The sequence below is a fragment of the Pongo pygmaeus genome, chromosome 1 (assembly GCF_028885625.2).
Source record: "Pongo pygmaeus isolate AG05252 chromosome 1, NHGRI_mPonPyg2-v2.0_pri, whole genome shotgun sequence".
Taxonomy (NCBI): domain Eukaryota; kingdom Metazoa; phylum Chordata; class Mammalia; order Primates; family Hominidae; genus Pongo; species Pongo pygmaeus.
Genome location: NC_072373.2, coordinates 185145945 through 185169423, shown reverse-complemented (window position 1 = coordinate 185169423; position 23479 = coordinate 185145945). Strand labels below are relative to the sequence as shown.

At 51.9% G+C, this 23479-nt stretch overlaps 4 protein-coding genes across 24 annotated transcripts in view; 2 read left to right on the top strand and 2 right to left on the bottom strand.

Moving 5' to 3' along the window:
* Positions 1 to 3932: 3932 nt before the first annotated feature.
* Positions 3933 to 5634, top strand: HPDL (4-hydroxyphenylpyruvate dioxygenase like). The gene has a single exon (XM_054490283.2). It carries the CDS (start codon positions 4243 to 4245, stop codon positions 5356 to 5358), a length of 1116 nt encoding a protein of 371 aa, XP_054346258.1. The 5' UTR covers positions 3933 to 4242; the 3' UTR covers positions 5359 to 5634.
* Positions 5635 to 6335: 701 nt separating this feature from the next.
* On the bottom strand, positions 6336 to 18325 carry MUTYH (mutY DNA glycosylase). 17 transcript variants are annotated; one of them, XM_063665346.1, is made up of 17 exons: positions 18097 to 18195; positions 16091 to 16563; positions 12298 to 12418; positions 11313 to 11464; positions 11185 to 11224; positions 10998 to 11071; positions 10819 to 10860; positions 10664 to 10735; positions 10475 to 10588; positions 10292 to 10389; positions 10067 to 10211; positions 9924 to 9987; positions 9562 to 9750; positions 9321 to 9457; positions 9083 to 9235; positions 7601 to 7642; positions 6336 to 6531 (listed from the first exon to the last, which is right to left on the bottom strand). In XM_063665346.1, exons 2-17 carry the CDS (start codon positions 16100 to 16102, stop codon positions 6400 to 6402), a joined length of 1587 nt encoding a protein of 528 aa, XP_063521416.1. In that variant the 5' UTR covers positions 16103 to 16563; positions 18097 to 18195; the 3' UTR covers positions 6336 to 6399. The 17 variants fall into 17 exon arrangements, with proteins under 17 accessions (XP_063521416.1, XP_063521415.1, XP_054346180.1 ...); XM_063665345.1 differs by having other exon boundaries at positions 18058 to 18188; XM_054490205.2 differs by lacking the exon at positions 18097 to 18195 and adding an exon at positions 17854 to 17983.
* On the top strand, positions 17926 to 21866 carry TOE1 (target of EGR1, exonuclease). 3 transcript variants are annotated; one of them, XM_054490275.2, is made up of 8 exons: positions 17926 to 18182; positions 18952 to 19094; positions 19182 to 19222; positions 19358 to 19454; positions 19842 to 20000; positions 20280 to 20539; positions 20739 to 20898; positions 20978 to 21866. In XM_054490275.2, the coding sequence occupies exons 1-8, from the start codon at positions 18131 to 18133 to the stop codon at positions 21596 to 21598; spliced, it is 1533 nt and encodes a 510-aa protein (XP_054346250.1). In that variant the 5' UTR covers positions 17926 to 18130; the 3' UTR covers positions 21599 to 21866. The 3 variants fall into 3 exon arrangements, with proteins under 3 accessions (XP_054346250.1, XP_054346239.1, XP_063521446.1); XM_054490264.2 differs by having other exon boundaries at positions 18071 to 18200; XM_063665376.1 differs by lacking the exon at positions 17926 to 18182 and adding an exon at positions 18410 to 18483.
* The window catches only part of TESK2 (testis associated actin remodelling kinase 2), a 149912-nt gene continuing 148211 nt past the window's right edge, over positions 21779 to 23479 (bottom strand). For all 3 annotated transcript variants that reach the window (XM_054490120.2, XM_054490140.2, XM_063665330.1), the window contains one exon: positions 21779 to 23452. In XM_054490120.2, coding sequence (XP_054346095.1) covers positions 22758 to 23452 — 695 coding nt within the window. In that variant the 3' untranslated portion in view covers positions 21779 to 22757. The remainder of the gene's footprint in view (positions 23453 to 23479) is intronic.

Here is a 23479-nt window from a genome sequence, read left to right as displayed (position 1 = left end):
AGTCTAACTCTGTCATCCAGGCTAGACTGCAGTAGCATGATCTCTGCTTACTACAACCTGAGCCTACTGGGTTCAAGTGATTCTCATGTCTCAGCCTTCCAAGTAGCCCACCACACCTGGCTAATTTCTGTATTTTAGTAGAGACGGGGTTTCCACTGTGCTGGCCAGGCTGGTCTCGAACTCCTGACCTCAGATGATCCACCCACCTCAACCTCCCAAAGTGCTGGGATTACAGGCATGAATCACCGCACCCGGCCCTTTTTTTTTTTCTTTTTTTGAGATGGAGCTTCGCTCTTGTTGCCCAGGCTAGAGTGCAATGGTGCAATCTCGGCTCAGTGCAACCTCCGCCTCCTGGGTTCAAGCAATTCTCCCGTCTCAGCCTCTCAACTAGCTGGCATTTCAGGCGTGCACCACCATGCCTGGCTAATTTTTCTTTTTTTCTGAGACAGAGTCTCGCTCTGTCGCCCAGGCTGGAGTGCAGTGGCTCAATCTCGGCTCACTGCAATCTCCGCCTTCTGGGTTCACACCATTCTCCTGCCTCAGCCTCTCGAGTAGCTGGGACTACAGGCGCCCACCACCACGCCTGGCTAATTTTTTGTATTTTTAGTAGAGACGGGGTTTCACCGTGTTAGCCAGGATGGTCTCGATCTCCTGACCTCGTGATCCACCCGCCTCGGCCTCCCAAAGTGCTGGGATTACAGGCGTGAGACACCGCGCCCGGCCTAATTTTGTATTTTTTTAGTAGAGATGGGGTTTCACCGTGTTGGTCAGGCTGGTCTTGAATACTTGACCTCAAGTTATCTACCCGCCTTGGCCTCCCAAAGTGCTGGGATTACAGGTGTGAGCCACTGCATCTGGCCGCCCCCGTCCTTTTTATCACTATAGGGTCTGGGTTGACAGAGCAGGAGCACTGCCATCTTGGAGAAGCACTGCCATTTTAAATTTTGCCTTGATCAAAAACTGCCTAAATCCAAAGGGCATCAGCCTAATGGCTAAGGTCAGCATGACCATAAACCACAAATGACATCTCCGACCAGAAACGTTCCAACCCCCTCCCCAACCAGAGACATGCCAGCCCCGAGATAACCTCCCCTTCGGCTAGAGAGATGTCAGCCTCGAGATAACCTCCCCTTCGGCTGGAGAGGTGTCAGCCTCAAGATAACCTCCCCTCCAACCAGAGACATTCCAACTCCACCATAAACTTCTCCCCGACAAAGAAACATTCCAAGCTCTCTCCAATAAATACTGTTAGTCTGGGCCAGACGCGGTGTCTCACGCCTGTAATCCCAGCACTTTGGGAGGTGGAGGTGGGCGGATCATGAGGTCAAACGATCGAGACCATCCTGGCCAACATGGTGAAACCCCGTCTCTACTAAAAAATACAAAAATCAGCTGGGTATGGTGGTACGTGCCTGTAGTCCCAGCTACTTGGGAGGCTAGCAGGAGAATCGCTTGAAGCCGGGAGGCGGAGGTTGCAGTGAGCTGAGATCTCGCCACTGCACTCCAGCCTGGTGACAGAGTGAGAATCCATCTCTAAATAAATAAATAAATAAATAGTCTGTAAGAGAGAGCACTCCTGACTGAAATCAGCCAGAAGCCCCTCTCGGGTTTGATTATTGAGCTGCTTTTTGTGTTTCTTTCCTCTTTCTTTAACTCTTACTGTGACTTTGAATGGAATGGGAGACAGATTGGCCCTAAGCAGTTCCCAGCTTGACTTTTACTTTTAGCTTAGTGATTTGGGGCCCCCAAGATTTACTTTCCTTTCTTATTACCCAGGATTCCTTGGGGTGAGCTGCTCATTGACTAGGCTGCCTAGCCTTTGGCCCATGCCAGTGAAGCCCCTGTCCCCATCTCTCTAGCAGGCCACACAACACCTTCTGGGAGGTACCACTGGCATTGTATCATGAGATAAAATAGAACAATAACTAAATAGCCAGGCATGGTGGTGTGCGCCTGTAGTCCCAAGCTACTTGGGAGACTGAGGTGGAAGGATTGCTTAAGCCCAGGAGTTGGAGCCTGCAGTAAGCTATGATCGTGCCACTGCACTCTAGCCTAGGTGACAGAGTGAGACCTCATCTCTAAAAAAACGTTTTTCTTTTCTTTTCTTTTCTTTTTTTTTGAGACAGAGTTTCTCTCTTGTTGCCCAGGCTACAGTGCAATGGCATGATCTTGGCTCACTGCAACCTCCGCCTCCTGGGTTCAAGTGATTCTCCTGCCTCAGTCTCCCGAGTAGCTGGGATTACAGCTAATTTTTTGTATTTTTAGTAGAGATGGGGTTTCACCATGTTGGCCAGGCTGGGCTTGAACTCCTGACCTCAGGTGATCCGCCTGCCTCAACCTCCCAAAGTGCTGAGATTACAGGTGTGAGCCACTGTGCCCAGCCCTAAAAAACTTTTTAAAATAAATAAATATTAGAGCATGTGGGAAAATAAAATTAATTAAAAAAACAGTAACTACAATAGCAACAGCTACTATTTACTGAACACTTACTCCACCTCACTTAATCACAACTCTTTGAAGTAGGTATTATTATTTCCATTTTTACAGATAGGCAAATTAAGGCTCAGAGACGTTAAGCAACTTGCCCATACAGACAGTAAGTGTTGCTGGTGATTCAAACCCAGGTCCATCTGGCTTTTGGAACTCATGTCCTTACATTCACTGGTCTGCAGAGTAGCACCAAGTACCTTTTACCACCCTGACCAGCTCCTGGGTACTGCCCTCCTGCCTGCAGGCCTGAACACCATGACATCCAGCTAGCCCCTGTCTCCTATGACATCCTTCTCCCTCTTGCCAATGAAACCCAGTAGATCAGGCTGCCTGACAAAAAAATGTCTTGTGATGCCTTGGACTGTGGCATTCATCCTAAATGCCTCCCTAACAGCATGGCCCATTGCTGCTCTAAGAGTCTGGCTCACATTCTTACTGAGTTTTTGCTTATGCCTTTTGCCCTTCTTGGATGCCCTTCCCTAACCCTTCAAGGGCCACTCAGTTGAAGTTCCAGAAGACTACAAATTCCTCAATCCAGTCATCTCACACAATTCTGGGTTCCAGAGCCAGAAGTGCCCCCACCACAGAAATCTCTGGCTCAATGCCAAGTCAGGAAGCTGCAAGTTCTGGAGTTTGCCTCAGCAAGGAGGGCCTGAGTTCCAGTCCTTAAAGGATGGGGAAAGGGAAGGGTAGCCAGGCAGCTGTTCCTTTCAGATCCCGAACCGTCAGATTTTTCCTCCAAATCTTGCTTGGGACAAGGGGTTAAATGATGTTGACAGAAGGGGGATTGAAGAAAGAGACAGGACTGGTTGAGAGATTGCCCAACACTTTGGGAGGCTGAGGTGGAAAAATGTCTTGAGCCCCGGAGTTTAAGACCAGCTTGGGCAATGTAGCAAAACCCCATCTCTAAAAAAAAAAATTATTTTTAATTAGCTGGTTGTGGTGGCGTCCGCCTGTGGTCCCAGCTATTTGTGCGCTGAGGCAAGGAAAATCGCCTGAACCCAGGAGGTGGAGGCTGCAGTGAGCTGTGATTGTGCCACTCCAGCCTGGGTGACAGAGTAAGACCCTGTCTCAAAACATATAAACGTGTGTGTGTGTGTGTGTGTGTGTGTGTGTGTGTGTATTCCAGGGAATATTAAGACTTAGAGGCAAACTCCAGAACTTAAAGAAAAAACATGAAAGTGCTAAGAAATTCCGTGCTTGTGGAGAGAGAATTCCAACTCGGGCTGAGTCCCTTCGCTGTGAGGTTGGGGGGATGAGTGGGAGCCCAGCGCCTGGCGCCGAGTGAAGGCAGCCATTGTGAGTTCCTGGGCTGGGGGAGGGAGGCTCAGTGCCCAAGGATGTGACCGGGCGTGAGGTCCGGGGAAAGAGCAGCGCGGCGACCCTGCAGTATCCTAGGCGACAGGGTGTGGGAGAGGGGGTGGGGAGTCAAAGGCGGAGTCACGGGCTCCGCCCTCTTTCTCCTGCTTGGCGCGAGAACAGGCTCCGCGTGGTTCTCACAACCAGCAGCTCGGCTCGCTGAGACCCGGTGGTCCAGACGCTGCTCCTGGCTGGGGTGGCGCTGCAGGGAGAACGGCGAGCTCTCAGGGGTCGGCGGGTAACTTCTTTCCGGAAGAAAGCGAGGAACGCGGTCTGCGGGGTGAACTGGACTCCCCAACTCCGGACGATCAGCCCAGGACTGAGAGCCCCGAAGTCCCCAACCACAAGTGAGCGGCCCCAGAAGGACAAGTCTAGGTCGCCGTCCAGAGCGCCATGGCCGCGTCCGCCCTTCGCTTATGCCACATCGCCTTCCACGTGCCCGCCGGGCAGTCCCTAGCCCGGGACCTGCAGCGCCTCTTTGGCTTCCAGCCCCTGGCTTCGCGGGAGGTGGACGGCTGGCGGCAGCTAGCCCTGCGCAGCGGCGACGCGGTCTTTTTGGTGAACGAGGGCGCAGGGTCTGGAGAGCCGCTGTACGGCCTGGACCCGCGTCACGCCGTGCCCAGCGCCACAAACCTGTGCTTCGACGTGGCGGACGCCGGCGCTGCAACCCGGGAGCTGGCAGGGCTGGGCTGCAGCGTGCCTGTCCCTCCCGTTCGCGTACGGGACGCGCAGGGTGCCGCCACTTACGCCGTGGTCAGTTCGCCCGCCGGCAACCTCAGTCTGACCTTGCTGGAGCGCGCCGGCTACCGCGGACCCTTCCTACCCGGCTTCAGGCCCGTGTCCTCTGCGCCTGGCCCCGGGTGGGTCAGCCGCGTGGACCACCTGACCTTGGCCTGCACCCCCGGCAGCTCCCCCACACTTTTGCGCTGGTTCCACGACTGCCTGGGCTTTTGCCACTTGCCGCTGAGCCCAGGTGAGGATCCCGAGCTGGGCCTCGAAATGACAGCAGGGTTTGGGCTTGGGGGACTGAGGCTTACAGCCCTGCAGGCCCAGCCAGGCAGCGTTGTCCCCACTCTCGTTCTGGCTGAGTCCCTTCCGGGGGCGACGACACGACAGGACCAGGTGGAGCAGTTCCTGGCCCGGCACAAGGGACCAGGCCTGCAGCACGTGGGGCTGTATACGCCTAACATTGTGGAGGCCACTGAGGGGGTGGCAACTGCTGGAGGCCAGTTCCTGGCTCCCCCTGGGGCATACTACCAGCAGCCAGGAAAGGAGAGGCAGATCCGAGCTGCAGGGCACGAGCCTCATCTGCTTGCTCGACAGGGGATCCTGCTAGATGGTGATAAAGGCAAGTTTCTGCTTCAGGTCTTCACCAAGTCCCTTTTTACTGAGGACACTTTCTTCCTGGAGCTGATTCAGAGGCAGGGGGCCACTGGCTTTGGTCAGGGCAACATCAGAGCTCTGTGGCAGTCCATACAGGAGCAAGCTGCCAGGAGCCAGGAAGCCTAAGGATGCCCAGAGCTGGGTGCAGCCAGCTGTCCTGCAGCTCTGGGGAGACCAGCACAGAACTGAAGAACATCCGCAGGAGGCCCAACTAGTGAAAGGCTTTGCCTCCGGGGGGCAGGTGTGACTTCCATTTCATCAGTGCCTGCCAGAAGCCGTGTCTCTCATTGGGCTCCAAAGAGGTGGAATTTTTTAAAACTAAAACACTTCTTATATACAGTCTATAATAAATATGTAAGATACAAAGAACAATAAAAGAATTACACACTAGGAAATAGAACATAACCAATACTTTCGAGTCCTCCTTGTGTCCCGCTGTGATTCTGTTTCCTCCCACCCACTCCTCAAATCCTGTGATTATTAGCTCTTTGCTTTTCTGTATTGTTTCACTCCGTATGTAACATAACCCTAAATAAATGATTTCGTATTTGAGGTAGGAATTTAAAACAGAACAAATCTTCTCCTGTGCTTCCTCTCCCCCTAGGGAGCGACCACTGCAGATGGGGAGGGGCTGGGTGAGAGTTGAGCCCAATTACCTGCTCCAGAGTGATGCCACCACTCCAATTAGAGCTGACCTGAGACATAGACAGAGGGTGTTGTGTGTCAGCCACTGGCAGGTTCTCCCTGTAGCTGCCTTGCCTTTCTCCTGGAGGATGGAGGACAGATCAGTCTGGACAGAACACCCCCCTCCAACCCCATCTGCCCAGGACTGGCTGGGTGTTCAGCCAGAGAAAGTCAGGACCAAGCAGAACATCACCACTTTTCTGGGTCCCTCCCTCGGATGTGAGGAGTGAGGGGGCTAGGGAGAGGGTGGAAGGCTGTCCAAAATAGCTACAAAAGGGCGGGCATGGTGGCTCATGCCTGTAATCCAAGCACTTTAGGAGGCTGAAGTGGGAGAATCACTTGAGGCCAGAATCACCTGAGTTCGAAACCAGACTGAGCAACATAGCAAGACCCCCATCTCAAAAAAATACAACATAAAATAACTACAAAAATAAGCACTTTACTGACAACAGGATTCTCAGGGAATGGGGGCTTTCAGAGGTGTCACTGGGCTGCACTGTTGAGACTGTGTCCATCAGTGGAGATGTGAGACCGAAAGAAATTATCCAGGACTTGCTGGCCCATGCGGGGCTTTTTCCGACTGCACGGAGAGGACACCTGGGACCTTTTGGAACCCTGTGAAAAAATGGAAGGAGGGAGGCCTTGTAGTTGGGGGAGGGGGAGCAGAGAAGCCTCTCCTTGTCCTCTCTCCCTTTCCCCAATTCTACTGATCTAGCTCAGGCTTAGCCTGGAATGCTGTAGAGCTTTCATCCTGCCTCAAGTATCTGCCCCATCAATCAACCCTCCAAAAGGCTGCCTCAGGGAATCGAATTGTCCTAAAAATGCAAATCTGACTCCTCTTTCCTCCACCTAAAATGAATCAGCAGCCTAGGGTTCACACCCTGACTGACCCAGCAGGCCCTGCTGACCTTTCCAGCTAAACCAACTGCTCACAGCTCCTTGAGCACTGCAGCCTGCACTGGGCCCCACCTTTGCTCACACTACTCTTGGGACCGGAAAGAACATCGCTATGGTTGATTCTCCTCCCAAACCTGAAGAAAAGGATTCATTTCTAGGACCCAGATTACCAGCTGCTTCCTCCAAAGAGCCTTTCCTGATCCGTCTCCCAATTAGAACTGATAGCTCCCAAGGATGGGTGTGGTGGCTCACACCTGTAATCCCAGCACTTTGGGAGGCCAAGGTGGGCAGATCACTTGAGGTCAGGAGTTTGAGACCAGCCTAGTCAACATGGTGAAACCCTGTCTCTACTAAAAATACAAAAATTAGTTGGGTGTGGTAGCGGGCACCTGTAATCCCAGCTACTGGGAGACTGAGGCAGGAGAATCGCTTTAATCCAGTTGTGGGAGATTGCAGTGAGCCGAGATCGGGCCACTGCACTCTAGCTTGGGTGACAGAGCGAGACTCTGTCTCAAAAAAAAAAAGAACTGATGGCTCCACAATTCATATCCCACAAAACTCAGTACAGGCATTTCACACACCTGTGACACTGGAGAGTCCTCATCATTTTTTTCCTTTCCCTCTACCCTGCACCCCACAATGGAAGGTCTCCAGGTCAAGAACTATTCCTCTCTCCAGTGAAGCCTGGAGTGGAGAATGTTCACCCAAACATTCGTCAGTTAACTGACTAAAAACCTATGGACTCAGGCCTGGGGAGACACGGTTGGGAGAGGCCTAGGAGACTTACCATGCAGGTCCCTGGCTGTTGGCCCTGATACACACGGAAAACCTAGACAGGAAGACGGGGAGGTGAGGGCTGGCACTTTTTCCAAAAGAGATAAACCGGTGTTCTGCCCTTAACTTCATGTCCAGTACTTTTGTTTAAAATATGCTTTTTTGGCCAGGCATGGTGGCTCACGCCTATAATCCCAGCATTTTGGGAGGCCAAGGCGGGTGGATCACTTGAGGCCAGGAGTTTGAGACCAGCCTGGCCAACATGGTGAAACCCCATCTCTAAAAATACAAAAAATCATGGCTGGGTGTGGTAGCTCACACCTGTAATCCCAGCATTCTGGGAGGCTGAGGCGGGTGGATCACTTGAGGTCAAGAGTTCGAGACCAGCCTGGCCAGCATGGTGAAACCTCATCTCTACTAAAAATACAAAAAAAAGCCTTTAGCTGGGTATGGTGGCGCAAGCTTACAATCCCAGCTAATTGGGAGGCTGAGGCAGGAGAATCACTTAAACTTGGGAGCCAGAGTTTGCAGTAAGCTGAGATCACACCACTGTACTCCAGCCTTGGTGACAGAGGGAGATGCCGTCTCCCTCCCAAAAATTAAAAATAATACAAATTCAAAAATAAAAAATCAGCCAGGCGTGGTGGCACACGCCTGTAATCCCAGCTACTTGGGAGGCTGAGGCAGGAGAATCACTTGAACCTGGGAGGCAGAGGTTGCAATGAGTCAAGATCATGCCATCGCACTCCAGCCTGGGCAACAGAGCAAGACTCCATCTCAAAAAAAAAAAAAAAAAAAAAAGCAATTTTTTTGGCCTGGTGCAGTGGCTCATGCCTGTAATCCCAGCACTTTGAGAGGCAGAGGCGGGTGGATCACTTAAGGCCAGGGGTTTGAGACTAGCCTAGCCAACATGGTGAAATCCCCATCTCTACAAAAAATATAAAACTTAGCTGGGCATGGTGGTACACGCCTGTAATCCCAGCTACTCGGGTGGCTGAGGCACGAGAATCACTTGAACCCAGGAGGCAAAGGTTGCAGTGAGCCAAGATCGCACCACTATACTCCAGTCCAGGTGACAGGGACTCCATCTCAAAACAAAAATAAAATAATGGCCGGGCACAGTGGCTCACGCCTGTAATCCCAGCACTTTGGGAGGCTGAGGCAGGCAGATCGCCTGAGGTCGAGAGTTGGAGACCAGCCTGGCCAGCATGATGAAACCCCATCTCTACTAAAAATACAAAAATTAGCCAGGCATGGTGGCGGGCGCCTGTAATCCGAGCTACTCAGGAAGCTGAGGCAGGAGAATCACTTGAACCCGGGAGACGGAGGTTGCAGTCAACCGAGATAGCGCCATTGCACTCCAGCCTGGGAAACAGAGCGATTCTCCATCTCAAAAAAAAAAAAAAATGCTTTTTTTCCTGTTTATACAGTAATATATTCATGTAGAACATGTAGGAAACACAAGGAAGTACAACAAAGACAACAAAGGTAGTGCCTTTTTCATGGCAGTGGAAACAGCCGCGGTGTGAAATTCCTCCTGGGTCAGCCAGCGAGCGCCTGGTGGTACGGTGGTTACTGGGGTCTGCCCTTCCAAGGCCAGCCCATATACTTGATATGTCAGCTTGATGTGAGAGAAGGTGTGGACAACCTGGAGGAAGGGCCAAGGGGTTCAAATAGGCCTGTGGATATAGCCTCAAAAGCCAACATCCTTGGCCGTTCCACTGCTCACTTACCTCCCCAAGGTGCCGGAGGCGCGTGGCTGGGAGGGGCCCAGCCCAACGCTGTAGTTCCTGCAGCAGGGCCTTGCGCTGAAGCTGTTCTGAGGGCTCCCAAGTCACGGACGGGAACTCCCACAGTCCTGCCAGCAGACCTGAGAGGGAGGGCAGCCAGGCAGGGGTCAGGCCTCAGCTGCCGATTGCCTCCATTCTCTCTTGTTACTCATGCCACTGCCCTCCACGCCCAGTATCCAGGTACCTGAGTTGGGCCTCTGCACCAGCAGAATTTGGGCCCCAAGGGCCCCAGGCTGTTCCAGAACACAGGTGGCAGAGCTCTCCTCCCTGGGGGGCTTGCGGCTGGCCTTTCTGGGGAAGTTGACCACTCCCAGGGTCTGGTCCCAGGGCTCCGAGGGAGGCAGGCACAGGTGGCACTGTCCAGTGTTGGCAGCTGGGAACGGAGATCCCCGAACCCTGCTCAGGCCAAGAGGGCTTTAGGGGCCAACCTAGAGAGCAGGCTTTGGCCGGGTTCTGCAGAATCTTACTCAGGTTAGAGGAAGAACTAGAATGGGGCTTCTGACTGGGCCAGGAAGGGCTGGGGTGGGGTCTAGGTTTGGTGCTCACCACACTCCTCCACGTCAGGACTGCTCGACAGGCTCCGTGAGGCTAAGAGCCGTTCCCGCTCCACCTGAGAGGCACAGGGTTGAGTGTCATAGGGCAGAGTCACTCCTTAGGACTTCTCACTGCCCCTTCCCCAGTAGGCTTACTCTCTGGCGTGCTCGGCACAGGCTCTCCACAGGGCACTGGCTGCACAGTGGGCGCTGTGGGGTACACACTGTGGCACCTAGCTCCATGGCTGCTTGGTTGAAATCTCCCGGCCGGGCTGGGTCCACCAGCTGCTGGGCTAGACCCCTAAAAGAAGGGAACACTGCTGTGAGCCAGAGCTCCTTTGGAGACACCCCTGAAGCACCCTTGTTACCCCAACATCCTACCAGAGCTGCTGGGAGACAAGGGTGCTGTTGGGATCAGCACCAATGGCTCGAACACGGCACAGCACCCGTGCTACGTTGCCATCCACCACACCGGTTGCCTGGCACAGAGGGGCCAAAGAGTTAGCCTGGGCTAGGAGGAAGGAGGCTGGGCACGCACAAAGTGGGGGTGGGCTGTGAGATCACCTGGCCAAAGGCGATAGAGGCAATGGCCCCAGCTGTGTAGCGCCCCACGCCAGGCAGGAACTGCTGCAGGGTCTCTGCTGTATGTGGCATGTGGCCCCCTAGCTCCTCTACCACCTGATTGGAGTGCAAGACTCAAGATTATGAGACACCCAAGACTCCTGGGTTCCTACCCTCCTGCCATCCCCTTACCTTCCGAGCTCCCTCCTGCAGCCGCCGGCCACGAGAATAGTAGCCCAGGCCAGCCCAGAGTTGATTCACCTCCTGTGGGTAGGATCAGAGGTCAAAGAGATCACCCTTCAGTCCCTCTATCATTCCTATTTCCCCTACCCTAGGGTGGCTCTCACCTCCAGGGAAGCACTGGCCAGGTCCTGCAGTGTAGGCCACTTCTATAGCCACAGGCAGGCAGAAAGAGACAAGGTCAAGGGCGAAGGTAGTAGAGGAAGCCTTCTCTACACCCACCCCAAAGTACAGGCTCTCATCTGGGGTCTGACCCATGACCCTTCCCTTCCTCCCCTGGAGTCACCTTCATCCATCCGGTATAGTAGTTGATCACAGTGGCAACCTGGGTCTGCTGCAGCATGACCTCTGAGACCCACACTAGGGGAAAGGGGTTGGCATGAGGACACTGCTGACCTGCCCTACCTGGCCCACAGCCCCCAGACCCAAGGGCCTCGAGGCAAAGTAGCCCTGCTCTCAGGAGATGTACTGACCAGCATATGCCCGCCTGTCCAGGTCCACCTCATCTTCTGCCTGTCAATGTAACCCCAGATGAGGAGTTAGGGTGGAGGGGGCTGGGTGCCTGCCTCCCACCCACTGTCCCTGCTCCTCGCCTGCCTACCCGTCTTCTCCATGGTAGGTCCCGTTTCTCTTGGTCGTACCAGCTTAGCAGGCTCCCTCGGAAGGCTGTGACTTCAGCTAAGTCTCTGAATACATGGTATGAGGAGACAGAAGCCTGCAATACCACCTCTTCCGGCTGCCTGGCCAGACCTGCTGGGGCCCCAGGACACTCAGGAATCATCCCTGCACAGGCTGTGCATCAGGGTCTTGGGACACAGCAGCCTATGGCAGTATGCTCCCACTTAGGGCTTCCCCCAACAAACCCCCTTAAGCTTTGGAGCTGGAGTCAGATCAGAGTTATGTAATTGTGTGAAGCTGTGGCTAAGTTTCTGGCCTTAATTTTCTCAGGGTGGTACTGCTGGCTTCTTTGTCTCTGAGCCATAATGAAAACCTAATAGTTTCAGCCAGCTATAATGTATACTGGTGCAGGACCTTCCTATTTACAAAACACTTTCAGGCTCATAAACTCATTTGGTCCCAAGAAAGCCACATGAGGGAGGAAATGCTGAACTACTGCTCCATTTTACTGGTAAGAAAGCAGCCATTCAGAGCAATTATCCTAATGTCACACAGCAATACAGTCAGAATTACACCCTTAGTGAGTCTCTTTTTTTTTGAGACAAGAGTCTGGCTCTGTTGCCCAGGCTGAAATGCAGTGGCACTATCTTGACTCAGTGCAACTTCTGCCTTCCAGGCTCAAGCAATCCTGTCACCTCAGCTTCCCGAGTAGCTGGGACTACAGATGCTCACCACCACGCGTGCATAGAGAGGGAGTTTCGCCATGTTACCCAAGCTGGCCTCAAACTCCTGGGCTCAAGGGATCCACCCGCCTCGGCCTCCCAAAGTGCTGGGATTACAGGTGTGAACCACCGCACCTGGCCCTTAGTAAGTCTCTTAATGTCTTGATATGTATCACAATCCCTTCCCAGCCTGAATCTGCCCCCTTTCATGGCCAATGAGCCTTGGGCCACAACCGAGTTCCTTACCATCACAGGCAGAAGGCTTGGCCTGACTGTTGTTCTTAGCACGCTTCTGCCTCCCTTCCTGGCTGGCTGCCTGCTTCCTGTGACCACTTCCCACGGCTGCTCGTGGCTTCCTCATGATGGCCTGAAACAAAAAGACCCAGCCAAAGCAGTCAGTCACAATGAGGCCGAATCTTGAGGCCTTCCAAGGGTGATAGCCATCTCCCTCTTATCCACCATTCACATAGGGTCCAGCTTCTCTCAAGCACTCTCAAGATGCTCACGGGTTTACTCTTGGCTGGCGGCAGCACTGAGATACAACTAGCATAGCTGAGCAAGTGGCCTCAAGGGGGCCAGCGTTACAGCCCTGGAGACACGCAAAGACTGAGAGGCCAGGGCTGGGATGGGTCAAGGATGAAAGCCTCCTGTTTGGGAGCATTTGTGTATCTCTGATGCTTACTGTGACTGTGTGTGTGGATAGGGGTTGTTTAGGTGTGTCTGGGAGAATGGGGGTAGGAGGTTTCTCTGCCTCTTAGAGATGTAGCATGGTTACACTGAAACAGCCTTTAGTAGTCATCTAGTCCAAAACCTTCATTTTATCCTAGAAGAAACCAAGGATCAGATGGACAAAAGATCTGTCTGAGAACAGATGGCAAATCAGTGGGAGAATAGAGATTAGCTATTTTTATTCCTAATCTAGTAAACCATAGGTGGCTGACCATCAACAATGAGAAAATGTGCCTGGTTGATTTTCACTGCTCCCTGACTGTTATAATGGCCACCTTTTCTGTAACAGCTAAAATTAGCTGAAAATTTGTGAGTGCGTACTCTATGTCAGACCCCATGAAGAGCTTTACCGGATCGGATCTCTCAGTCTCCTGGTGACTCTATGAGGTATGCACTAGTATCACCTCCACCTTAGTTATAAGGAAATTGAGGTTTATAGAGCTTAAGCGACTTGTTCTTTCAAATCCACAACCAGCATTCTTATATTGTGATAAAATGCAGTCCCTGCTAAGCCTCTGTATCAAACTCTCCCCCCAAACCTTTGACTTTACCACCTCATTTTCATCAAAAGAGCTTGCCTCCTCCTTCAGAAAAAAAAAAAAAACAACTTCAAATCTACCTCCATTTGCACTGTCCTACCCTCCTCCTCTTCAGGGTCCTGCTCCTCCAATCCCGTCTAACTGTTGGAACTCAGAAACTAATACCCCAGGCCAGGCGCGGTGGCTCATGCCTGTAATCCCAACACTGCGGGAGGCTAAGGCAGGCAGATCACTTGAGGTCAGGAGTTCGAGACCAGCCTGGCCAACATGGCGAAACCCCATCTTTACTAAAAATCCAAAAAAATTAGCCAGACGTGCTCACTTGAACCCAGGAGGCAGAGCTTGCAGTGAGCTGAGATCATGCCACTGCACAGCCTGGGCAACAAAGACAGAGCAAGACTCTGTCTCAAAAAAAGAAAAAGAAAAACCAATACCCCAAAATATGGCCCTCTGACATGCTGAACTCAAGAAGCCGCAAGGTCTCTCTGATCCTTCCACCCCAGACTCTCCCAAAGCTAGGACGAAGTTGTTCTCTGGAACTCTTTATCTGCCTAAAGTCCAAACCCACTAAAAAGAATACTTGTTTTTTCTTCCCCTCCCACTAAGACTAACATGTAACCACACCTGAACAAACCCTTTTACAGGTACTGTGTACCTCAGGATCACTCAAATTCCAAAGAGAACTATTAACAAGTTAATCTCTGTCTCCATTCCATTCTCCCTAATAATCCTTTATTGCCCTTCAACAGAATCTCCTTCTGGCCAAAGTTCGGTTTATTTAAAAACAAAGAGAGCTGGACATGCTGGCTCAGGCCTGTTATCCCAGCACTTTGGGAGGCCAAGGCAGGAGGATTACTTAAGCCCAGGAGTTCGAGATTAGGCTTGCAACATAGCAAGACCCCGTCTCTACAAAAACAGAAAACATAATTTCTCTTTTACCCCTTTTCAGGCCTCTGAGCCCAAGCTAAGCCATCATATCCCCAGTGACCTGCACTTATACATCCAGACGGCCTGAAGCAACTGAAGATCCACAAAAGAAGTGAAAATAGCCTTAACTGATGACATTCCACCATTGTGATTTGTTTCCGCCCCACCCTAACTGATCAATGTACTTTGTAATCTCCCCCACCCTTAAGAAGGTTCTTTATAATCTCCCCACCCTTGAGAATGTACTTTGTGAGATCCACCCCCTGCCCCCAAAACATTGCTCTTAACTCCACTGCCTATCCCAAAACCTATAAGAACTAATGATAATCCCACCACCCTTTGCTGACTACTTTTTTCGGACTCAGCCTGCCTGCACCCAGGTGAAATAAACAGCCTTGTTGCTCACACAAAGCCTGTTTGGTGGTCTCTTCACATGGACACACGTGAGACACCCCTCCCATAATCTGTTTTGCCAGATGGTATATAAACTCACGAACTCTGTAGGGAGATGGGTAATCACTTTGTGGTTCTCCCAGTGTGCATGTTAATAAATTTGTATGCCTTTTCTCCAGTTAACCTGCCTTTTGTGAGCTGATTTTTCAGCAGATCTTCAGAGGGCAAAGGGAAAGATTTTCCCCTGGGATCGTACACGATCAAATCCCACCCTCCTTCCCTTTATTGCCAAACTTCCTTCACCAAACCTGCTTACTTCCACATTCATTCTACAATCCATTCTCCAAAGAGCAAAGGAACCTTTTCCAGATCATGTCACTTCCTTCCTTATAACCTTCAATGGCTTCCCATTCTTTTTTTTTTGGGGGGGGGGATGGGGTCTCACTCTGTCACCCAGGCTGGAGTGCAGTGGTGCGATCTTGGCTCACTGCAACCTCTGCTTCCTCGGCTCAAGCAATCCTCCCACCCCAATACCCCACCCCAACTCCAAGCAGCTGGGACCACAGGCGCACACCACCACCACATCCAGCGAATTTTTGTATTTTTGTTAGAGACAGGGTTTCACCATGTTGCCCAGGCTAGTCTCCACCTCCAGAGCGCAAGCAATCAACCCGCCTCGGCCTCCCAAAGTGCTGGGATACAAGCATGAGCCACGTCGCCTGGTGACACCCCATTATATTCTTTTATTTTCTTTCTTTTCTCTTTTTTTCTCCCTCCCTCTTTCCTTCCTTCCTTTTTTCCTTTTTCTTTCTTTTTTAAATACTCTAGGCCTTTACTATGGGTCACTAAATTCTTGAGCAAGCTGGTTGTGGTGGCTCAACACTATAATCCCGCTACTCTGGAGGCTGAAGTGAACAACTTGAGCCCAGAAGGTCGAGGCTGCAGTGAGCTATGATTGTGCCACTACACTCCACCCTGGGCTCAGCAAGACCTTGTCTCTTAAAGAAAAAAAAAGATTGAGCAAATATTTATGGAGCCCCCTAATAGGTGCCAAGCAGTTTTAGGCACTTGGCATACTTCAGTAAATAAAACATCAAAAGTTCCTGCCCTCGGGGAGCTTATATTCTAATGGGGACAGAAAAGGAATAATGAACATAAGTAAATTCCATAAGATGTTAGGTGATAAATATTAGCATAAAAAGCAAAAATTAGACCAAGAGGGGAAAAAAAAGAGTGCCAAGGTGGGGTTTAATGTTGCAATTTTAAAGACTGTGGTCAAGGTAGACCCAAAGCATTCTAAGTGAGGGCAAAGGCCCCAAGGAGGGTGCCTGGTATGTCTGTGGTACAGTGAGTAGGTCAATGTGGTTAGAATGGAATGAGATGGGACTGAGTGGTAGAAGAGGTCAGAGAAGTAAACCAGATGAGGTGGGGAGAGGAGGGTCACAAAGTACCTTACAGGCCATTGGAGGGATTTGGCTGCCACACCCTTGCTCTTAGAAGGCAGTCTTCTTACTACAGCCTTGCAGGTCCAGTGATCCGGGCACCATCCGCCTCATCCCCTCACTATGCTCTAGCCAAGGTTGACTGAATTTAGTTGCTTAAACACCTCAAGTGTGTCTGCCCACCTTGGGGCCTCACATAATCCATTTCCTCTGTTTGGATTCTTTTATGTTTTACCTAACATCTAATCATTTTTCAAGTCTTGACTGAAATGTCCAAATCAGGTCCCCTCATCTTAACCTATCACATATTTCTGCCTTGTAGCTCTTACCTAATGTAATTTCATATTACTTTGATCCTTTCCATCAGTGTGTACTTCCTGAACTTGACTGTAAAAAACGACTTGAGTGCCAAGGACTGATTCTCTTTTGTTGACTGGTGTGTGTCCAAAGTCAGTGCCAGGTAAACTGTACACAATAGATACCTGTTAAATGAATTAATGGGATGAGGGATAGTCAAAAGAGTTTCCCTTTTTTAGGATAGGAGAAATCCAAACAGTTTTTTTTTTTTTTTTTTTTTTTAAGAGACAGTGTGTCCCTCGCTTTGCTGCTCTGCCACCCAGGCTGGAGTGTAATGAGATCATGGCTCACTGCAGCCTCGACCTCCTGGGCTCAAGCCATCCTCTCGCCTCAGCCTCCCAGGTAGCTGGGACTACAGGTGCGCACCACCATGCCCAACTAATTTTAAATTATTTTTTGTAGAGACAAGGTTTCACTATGTTGCCCAGGCTAGTCCTGAACTCCTAGGGTCAAGCGATCCTCCCACCTTGGCCTCCTAAGATGATTACAGGCATAAGCCACTGCGCCCGGCCCAAGCAGTTCTGAGTAATGATGAAATGGGCTCAGTTGAGAGAAGCTGAAGATCAACTATAAACAATGAGTAACAAAGGAGCATTGGAAGGCAGAGGTGGATGGGAATCGGAGTGTTTACGGAGGGACTAGTCTCCAATAGGAACCTCTTTTTTTTTTTTGAGACGGAGTTTCGCTCTTGTTGCCCAGGCTGGAGGGCAAAATGGCGTGATCTCGGCTCACCGCAACCTCCGCTTCCCAGGTTCAAGCGATTCTCCTGCCTCAGCCTCCCAAGTAGTGGGATTACAGGCGCCCGCACCATACCCAGCTAATTTTTTTTGTACTTTTAGTAGAGACGGGGTTTCACCATGTTGGCCAGGCTGGTTTTGAACTCCGGACCTCAGGTAATCCACCCACCTGGGCCTCCCAAAGTGCTGGGATTACAGGCGTGAGCCACCGCGCCCGGCCTAGGAACCTCTTTCAAGTTCAATCACCCTCTAGGTCGACTATACCGCCTAGCTGCTCACAATTTGTCCCTTCCTCGCCATCCATACTGCCAGCCTTAATTCAAGTTCACATTATCACTTGATTGGATTATTTCAAAAGCTTCCCTACCAATCGGTCGCTCTACACCCTCCGCAGCCTCCTCCGATGGCCTACTCCCCGCCTCTTTCACTTTCTGGAGATCACTGAGCCCTCCATCCTCTCTGGGAATTTACCGATGCCTAGAACGCCCTTCTTTCCCCCACACGACCCTCTCCTAGTCTAACTCCTGGGCGTGCTTTAAGCTCAGCTCAGGCAGCGTCACCTTCTCTGGAAAGCCCAAACCCAGCCACCCCACTACCCTCCACCCCCGGCCCACGCTGATGAAGACAGCAGAAAACGTAGGCCCCGCGTTCCCGCCGCGAGTGCGGGAAAGAGATTACCTCCCGCGAGCTCTAGCGCGCCCTGCCCGCCGGCGCACTCCAGGGGGCGTGGCTCGGGTCCACCCCGGCGGCGAGCCGGCAGCACAGGCCAATAGGCAATTAGCGCGCGCCGGGCGGCCTTCCCCGCGCGGGACCCGGGAGGTCTGAACGGAAGTTCGACCCCTCGGCGACCCGACGGCGAGACGCCGCCCCATCCCCGACTACCTGAACCGCGCCAGGAGACGGAGCGCAAGTCCAGCGTACCCACTGACGACTCAGGCGGGAGACGAGAGGTATCATGGCCGCCGACAGTGACGATGGCGCAGTTTCAGCTCCCGCAGCTTCCGACGGTGAGCGGCTTCCCAGAGGTAGCCTTCAAAGCCTCTGCGCTCTGGGAGAGGGGAAGGCCTCGGGCTCATAGTTCTAGAGGCTCCTCAAGCTTCAGAGGACTGCTCCTTCCGCCTGAACTAGCCACGAGGAGACTACAAGTCCCGTTGTACACCGCGGCTCGGGCTGCAAAAGCCTGGAGCGTTGGGAGCGTGGGGCTGATGGAGGCATGGCGGGAGATGTAGTCTGGAGCTCATAACGGTTAGTAATAATAGTTGTGATTCAGTTCAGTGGAGTGGATTGAGCGTTGTGATCCAAAGGAAGGTAGAACGTATTGGGAGCTCTGGTGTGGGGCACTGCCAGGCTCTGGGGCTTACTGGGAGTTGTTGCTTGTGGCGCTGGGGTACCATGAGAACAGTAGTATGGATCCCCGTGGGATATTAAGGGAGCTGAGATCCTCAAGCCCTGCAAAATGTTGCCTGCAGGACATGGGAAAAAAGAATCAAAGGTCATCTAGTCCAACTTTCTCCTCTACAGATTGTGACAGCGAGGTGGGAAGTAATTTACCCAGGCTCATGCAAGCCACTAGAAGACTCAGGCTTCCTCTCCCCCAAATTCAGGGCATTCTCCACTCCAAGGCCTGTGTGTAGAACACGTGGGATACAAAGGCTTGTGGGAAAAGCTACCAATGGAAACTACCCCCCTCACCACCGTCACCGTGGTCTAGCTTGGTGTCTGTTCCCCTGGGCTCTTTCCTTAAGCATGAACATCCATCACCCTCTTAACCCCCAGGTGGTGTCAGCAAAAGCACAACATCTGGGGAGGAGCTGGTAGTCCAGGTTCCCGTAGTGGATGTGCAAAGCAACAACTTCAAGGAGATGTGGCCATCCCTCCTGCTAGCCATAAAGACAGCTAATTTCGTGGCTGTGGACACGGTGAGAGTTGGGAAACAAGGAGGGCAGGTGGTTGTGAAGGGGCTGGTGCTAGAGGCCTGTCACAACTCCCCCTTTACCTACCCACAGGAGCTGAGTGGGCTTGGGGACAGGAAGAGTTTGCTGAACCAGTAAGTATAAGCCCTGTTCTCTTTAGTGCCAGCCCTCAACTGTGGAGTGTGGGGGCGGGGGTCACAGACCTGGGTGGTTTGGGTCCTTCATAAGGCTAACTCCTAGCCATAGTAACCCCCATACCCAACCCCAAGGTGCATCGAGGAACGTTACAAGGCCGTGTGTCATGCTGCCAGGACCCGTTCTATCCTTTCCCTGGGCCTCGCCTGCTTCAAGCGGCAGCCAGACAAGGTATGAGCTGATCTCACCCCAATCCTAGGTGTGGCTGTGGGGAGGAGGGTAGAGAGATTCTGGGGAACATCAGATATGAAGGGTTTTTCTCCCAAATCTTTTTTTTTTTTTAACTTGATAGATTTTTTTTTTTTTTTAATTTGAATAGGTTTATGGGGAACAGGTGGTGTTTGGTTAAATGAGTAAGTTCTTTAGTGGCGATTTCTGAGATTTTGGTGCACCCATCACCCAGTGTACACTGTGCCCAGTGTGTAGTCTTTTATCCCTCACCTGCCTCCATCCTTTCCCCCCTGAGTCCCCAGAGTCCATTGTATCATTCTTAAGCTTTTGCATCCTCCTAGGTTGGCTCTCCAAAATCTTGATATAGCAGACTTCTCTTTCTCCCAGGGTGAACATTCCTATCTGGCTCAAGTGTTCAATCTCACTCTGCTGTGCATGGAGGAGTATGTCATAGAACCAAAGTCTGTGCAGTTCCTGATACAGCATGGCTTCAACTTCAACCAGCAGTATGCCCAAGGCATCCCCTACCATAAGGGCAATGATAAGGTAGGCCTCCAGCCTCCCTAGCCTTGAGTCTGCCCCTTCTATGACTTTATTTCTTCCTACCCTAGGCTGGATGTCTGGGGAGAATCTGCTTCTTAGGGAGTATGGGGAATCACTAGTGACAGGGCTTGGGAAACAAGACTGGTATGAGGAGGGTGGGTAGCACTGGGTAAGGTAGAGAGAGAGCGTTCCAAGTGGGGAGGTCTGGGATCCAAGTGCCCAGCAAAAAGAGGCTCCCTAGGGGACTCTGTCCTCCTCATTGACCCCTTTACTTTCACCTAGGGTGATGAGAGCCAGAGCCAGTCAGTACGGACTCTATTCCTGGAGCTAATCCGAGCCCGCCGGCCCCTGGTGCTACACAATGGCCTTATAGACTTGGTGTTCCTGTACCAGAACTTCTATGCACACCTCCCTGAGAGTCTGGGAACCTTCACCGCTGACCTGTGTGAGATGTTCCCAGCAGGCATTTATGACACCAAATATGCTGCTGAGTTTCATGCCCGTTTCGTGGCCTCCTACTTAGAATATGCCTTCCGGAAATGGTGAGGAAATGGTTGAGGGAAAGGGGTGGGGCCTGATACGAGTTTATTTCATTCACTTAAGATATTTATTGAGCTCCTACCATGTGCCCAGGCAGTGTTTTAGGTGCTGAGGATTCAGCAGTGAACAAAACAGACCACAAAACCCTGCTCTTATGGAGCTTATATGCTAGTGGACCATTACCCTCTTGCGCTGTTGCAGTGAACGGGAAAATGGGAAGCAGCGGGCAGCTGGCAGCCCACACCTTACCCTGGAGTTCTGCAACTATCCTTCCAGCATGAGGGACCATATTGATTACCGCTGCTGCCTGCCCCCAGCAACCCACCGTCCTCATCCCACCAGCATCTGTGACAACTTCTCGGTGAGAGCACCCACCTGTTTCTTGGGAGGGGAGGTTCTGATGCCTGGAGCCTCTTTCTAAGCCTCTTTCCCACCCCTAGGCTTATGGCTGGTGCCCCCTGGGACCACAGTGTCCTCAGTCCCACGATATTGACCTTATCATTGACACTGATGAGGCTGCGGCAGAGGACAAGCGGCGACGGCGACGACGTAGGGAAAAACGGAAGAGGGCTTTGTTGAACCTACCAGGGACACAGACCTCTGGGGAAGCTAAGGATGGTCCTCCCAAGAAGCAGGTCTGTGGGGATAGCCTCAAGGCTGAAGAAACCGAGCAGGAGGTGGCTGAGGATGAAACTAGGAACCTGCCTCACTCCAAGCAAGGCAACAAAAATGACTTAGAGATGGGGATTAAGGCAGCAAGGCCTGAAATAGCTGATACAGCTACCTCAGAAGTGCCAGGGAGCCAAGCCAGTCCTAACCCAGTGCCTGGGGATGGATTGCACCGGGCTGGTTTTGATGCCTTTATGACAGGTTATGTGATGGCCTATGTGGAAGTGAGCCAGGGACCGCAGCCCTGCAGCTCTGGACCCTGGCTCCCTGAATGCCACAATAAGGTATATTTGAGTGGCAAAGCTGTACCCCTCACAGTGGCCAAGAGCCAGTTCTCCCGTTCCTCCAAAGCCCACAATCAGAAGATGAAGCTTGCTTGGGGCAGTAGCTGATGCAACTTCCACCTTGCACTCAGGTGGAACAGAGGTATTTTGGGTCTCTCTAGCCTGAAATGTCATCCTCAACTACTATTGAGTTTAGGGGAGGGGGAATGTCCTGACAGACATCACTGCATTGCCCTGGACCACTTCCTTTATCCCAGTGTCTGAGGTACAAGTAAGAAGGCTGACCAGCACCTGTAACACCGACTTTATTTTTGAAGTCTGAAAATGTCTTGGGAAAGTTTTACAAAAAAAAATCAACAGAAGCAAGTTATGAAAATATTTGACCGCTTCATCTTTGGTTATTTCTTATTGCAGCTCTGTAAGGACAGACTGTTCCCAAAGCTCCAGCCATGGCAGGAAGGGAAGAAAATCAGTCCCTGTATAAACCATTTAACCAACTGAATGTATCACATGTTGACAAATACATAGAAGCAGGCCCTAGGGCCTACAAAACCAGCCCCACTCCCAACCACAAGGTTGAAAGTCTTATGGGGCAAAACATTAAGACTCCTCTATAAATATGAAAATAGATTAATCAACGGGAAAAGGTCTTTGAATAGGTTAGCTAAGAGCCATGACCACCACACTGCCTTGCTGTCCCCTTGCATAGAAATGTAGTGACGTGGTCTGACCATGCAGTAAGTGCAAACAGCAATTACTCAAGTGTCTTAGAATACTGGCAAGAAGCACCCCAGTATTCAGGTCTGGGAAACAGCCATGACCGTTATGGCTTCTTGGTCAGCTCCGTGTTCCACTCAGTAGCTTATATGCCCCAAGAAAGGGCAAGAGACAGACCTGGGGTGGGGAAAGAACCGGGGTAATAGCTGCCTGCCAGCTCAGCCTAGAACTAGACATCCTCTGGTCCTATCTGGGGAAGTACACTGGAGGGGGTCTGGTGGGAGGCAGACCTCCTTGCCGGATTTCAGAGGCTTGGTATCAGCTGTTGGCCCTAACTAGGAAGGCCTCTCACTGCTGCCTCCCCTGTCATACACAGCCAATGGGCACTGGGAGCCCAGAAGTTGAGCCTAGCTTGGCCTAGCCTGCCTGCTCTGTAGGCTCCAGGGAAGAATCAAGGCTGTGCACCTAGGGGGCCATATGGTTTCAGCTGAAGTTCCATCCCCAAGGTGAGGCAGGGTAACCCCCCTCACCCATCCTGCTTTCCCTGGGTTTACAGGCCTATGCCTGAGGTGGAGAAAGTGGCTGGAGTTGAGCCTGCTGGCCTTTCTTCTACCTCCATCTCCTCAGAAGCACCCGCAGGGCATGGACTGGTCCCCTGGGGCCTGGACCCAAAACCATTTTCTTCCTGGAGACTGGAGCAGTCCATAGCCTCATGGGCTTGAGCAGCTGGTAGGGCAGATGCCCGGAATGGTGGGATCTCTTTAACTCTGTACTTGAGACTACTTAGGCGTGGTGGGGGCCCATCAGATAGCGATTCTTCCCGGCCCACAAATGGACAAGCCTCTTGATGCAAGAACTCAGGCGAACTAGGCAAGGAACGCCACCGGCGAATAGGTGGGGCCAGGGGCTCCTGCCAGTCAGCCAGGGGCATAGTTCCGGGCCCCGGTGCATCCAGGTCAAATACCAGAGAGATGACAGACTTGCTGGGCAGGTCAAAAAACTTGATCTTGCCCCCCTTGAGGTCCTGGCGAGCACTAAAAGGGTTGACTTTGGGGGTGCGGGCAGCACCATCTCGTGGCCGGTAGTATGGGTCCAAGACACTCACTGTACGTGGGGGCTTACGGGAAAAGATATCTGACTGGCTTCGAGACAGCCAGATAGTACGTCTTGGGCATGGTGACTTGTGGGGGATCTTGTCATCCAGTGAGCTTAGTCGCTTCACCCCAGGTGCTTTCTCCAAGAGTCCTGAAGAATAATCAAGTCTGGGTTATT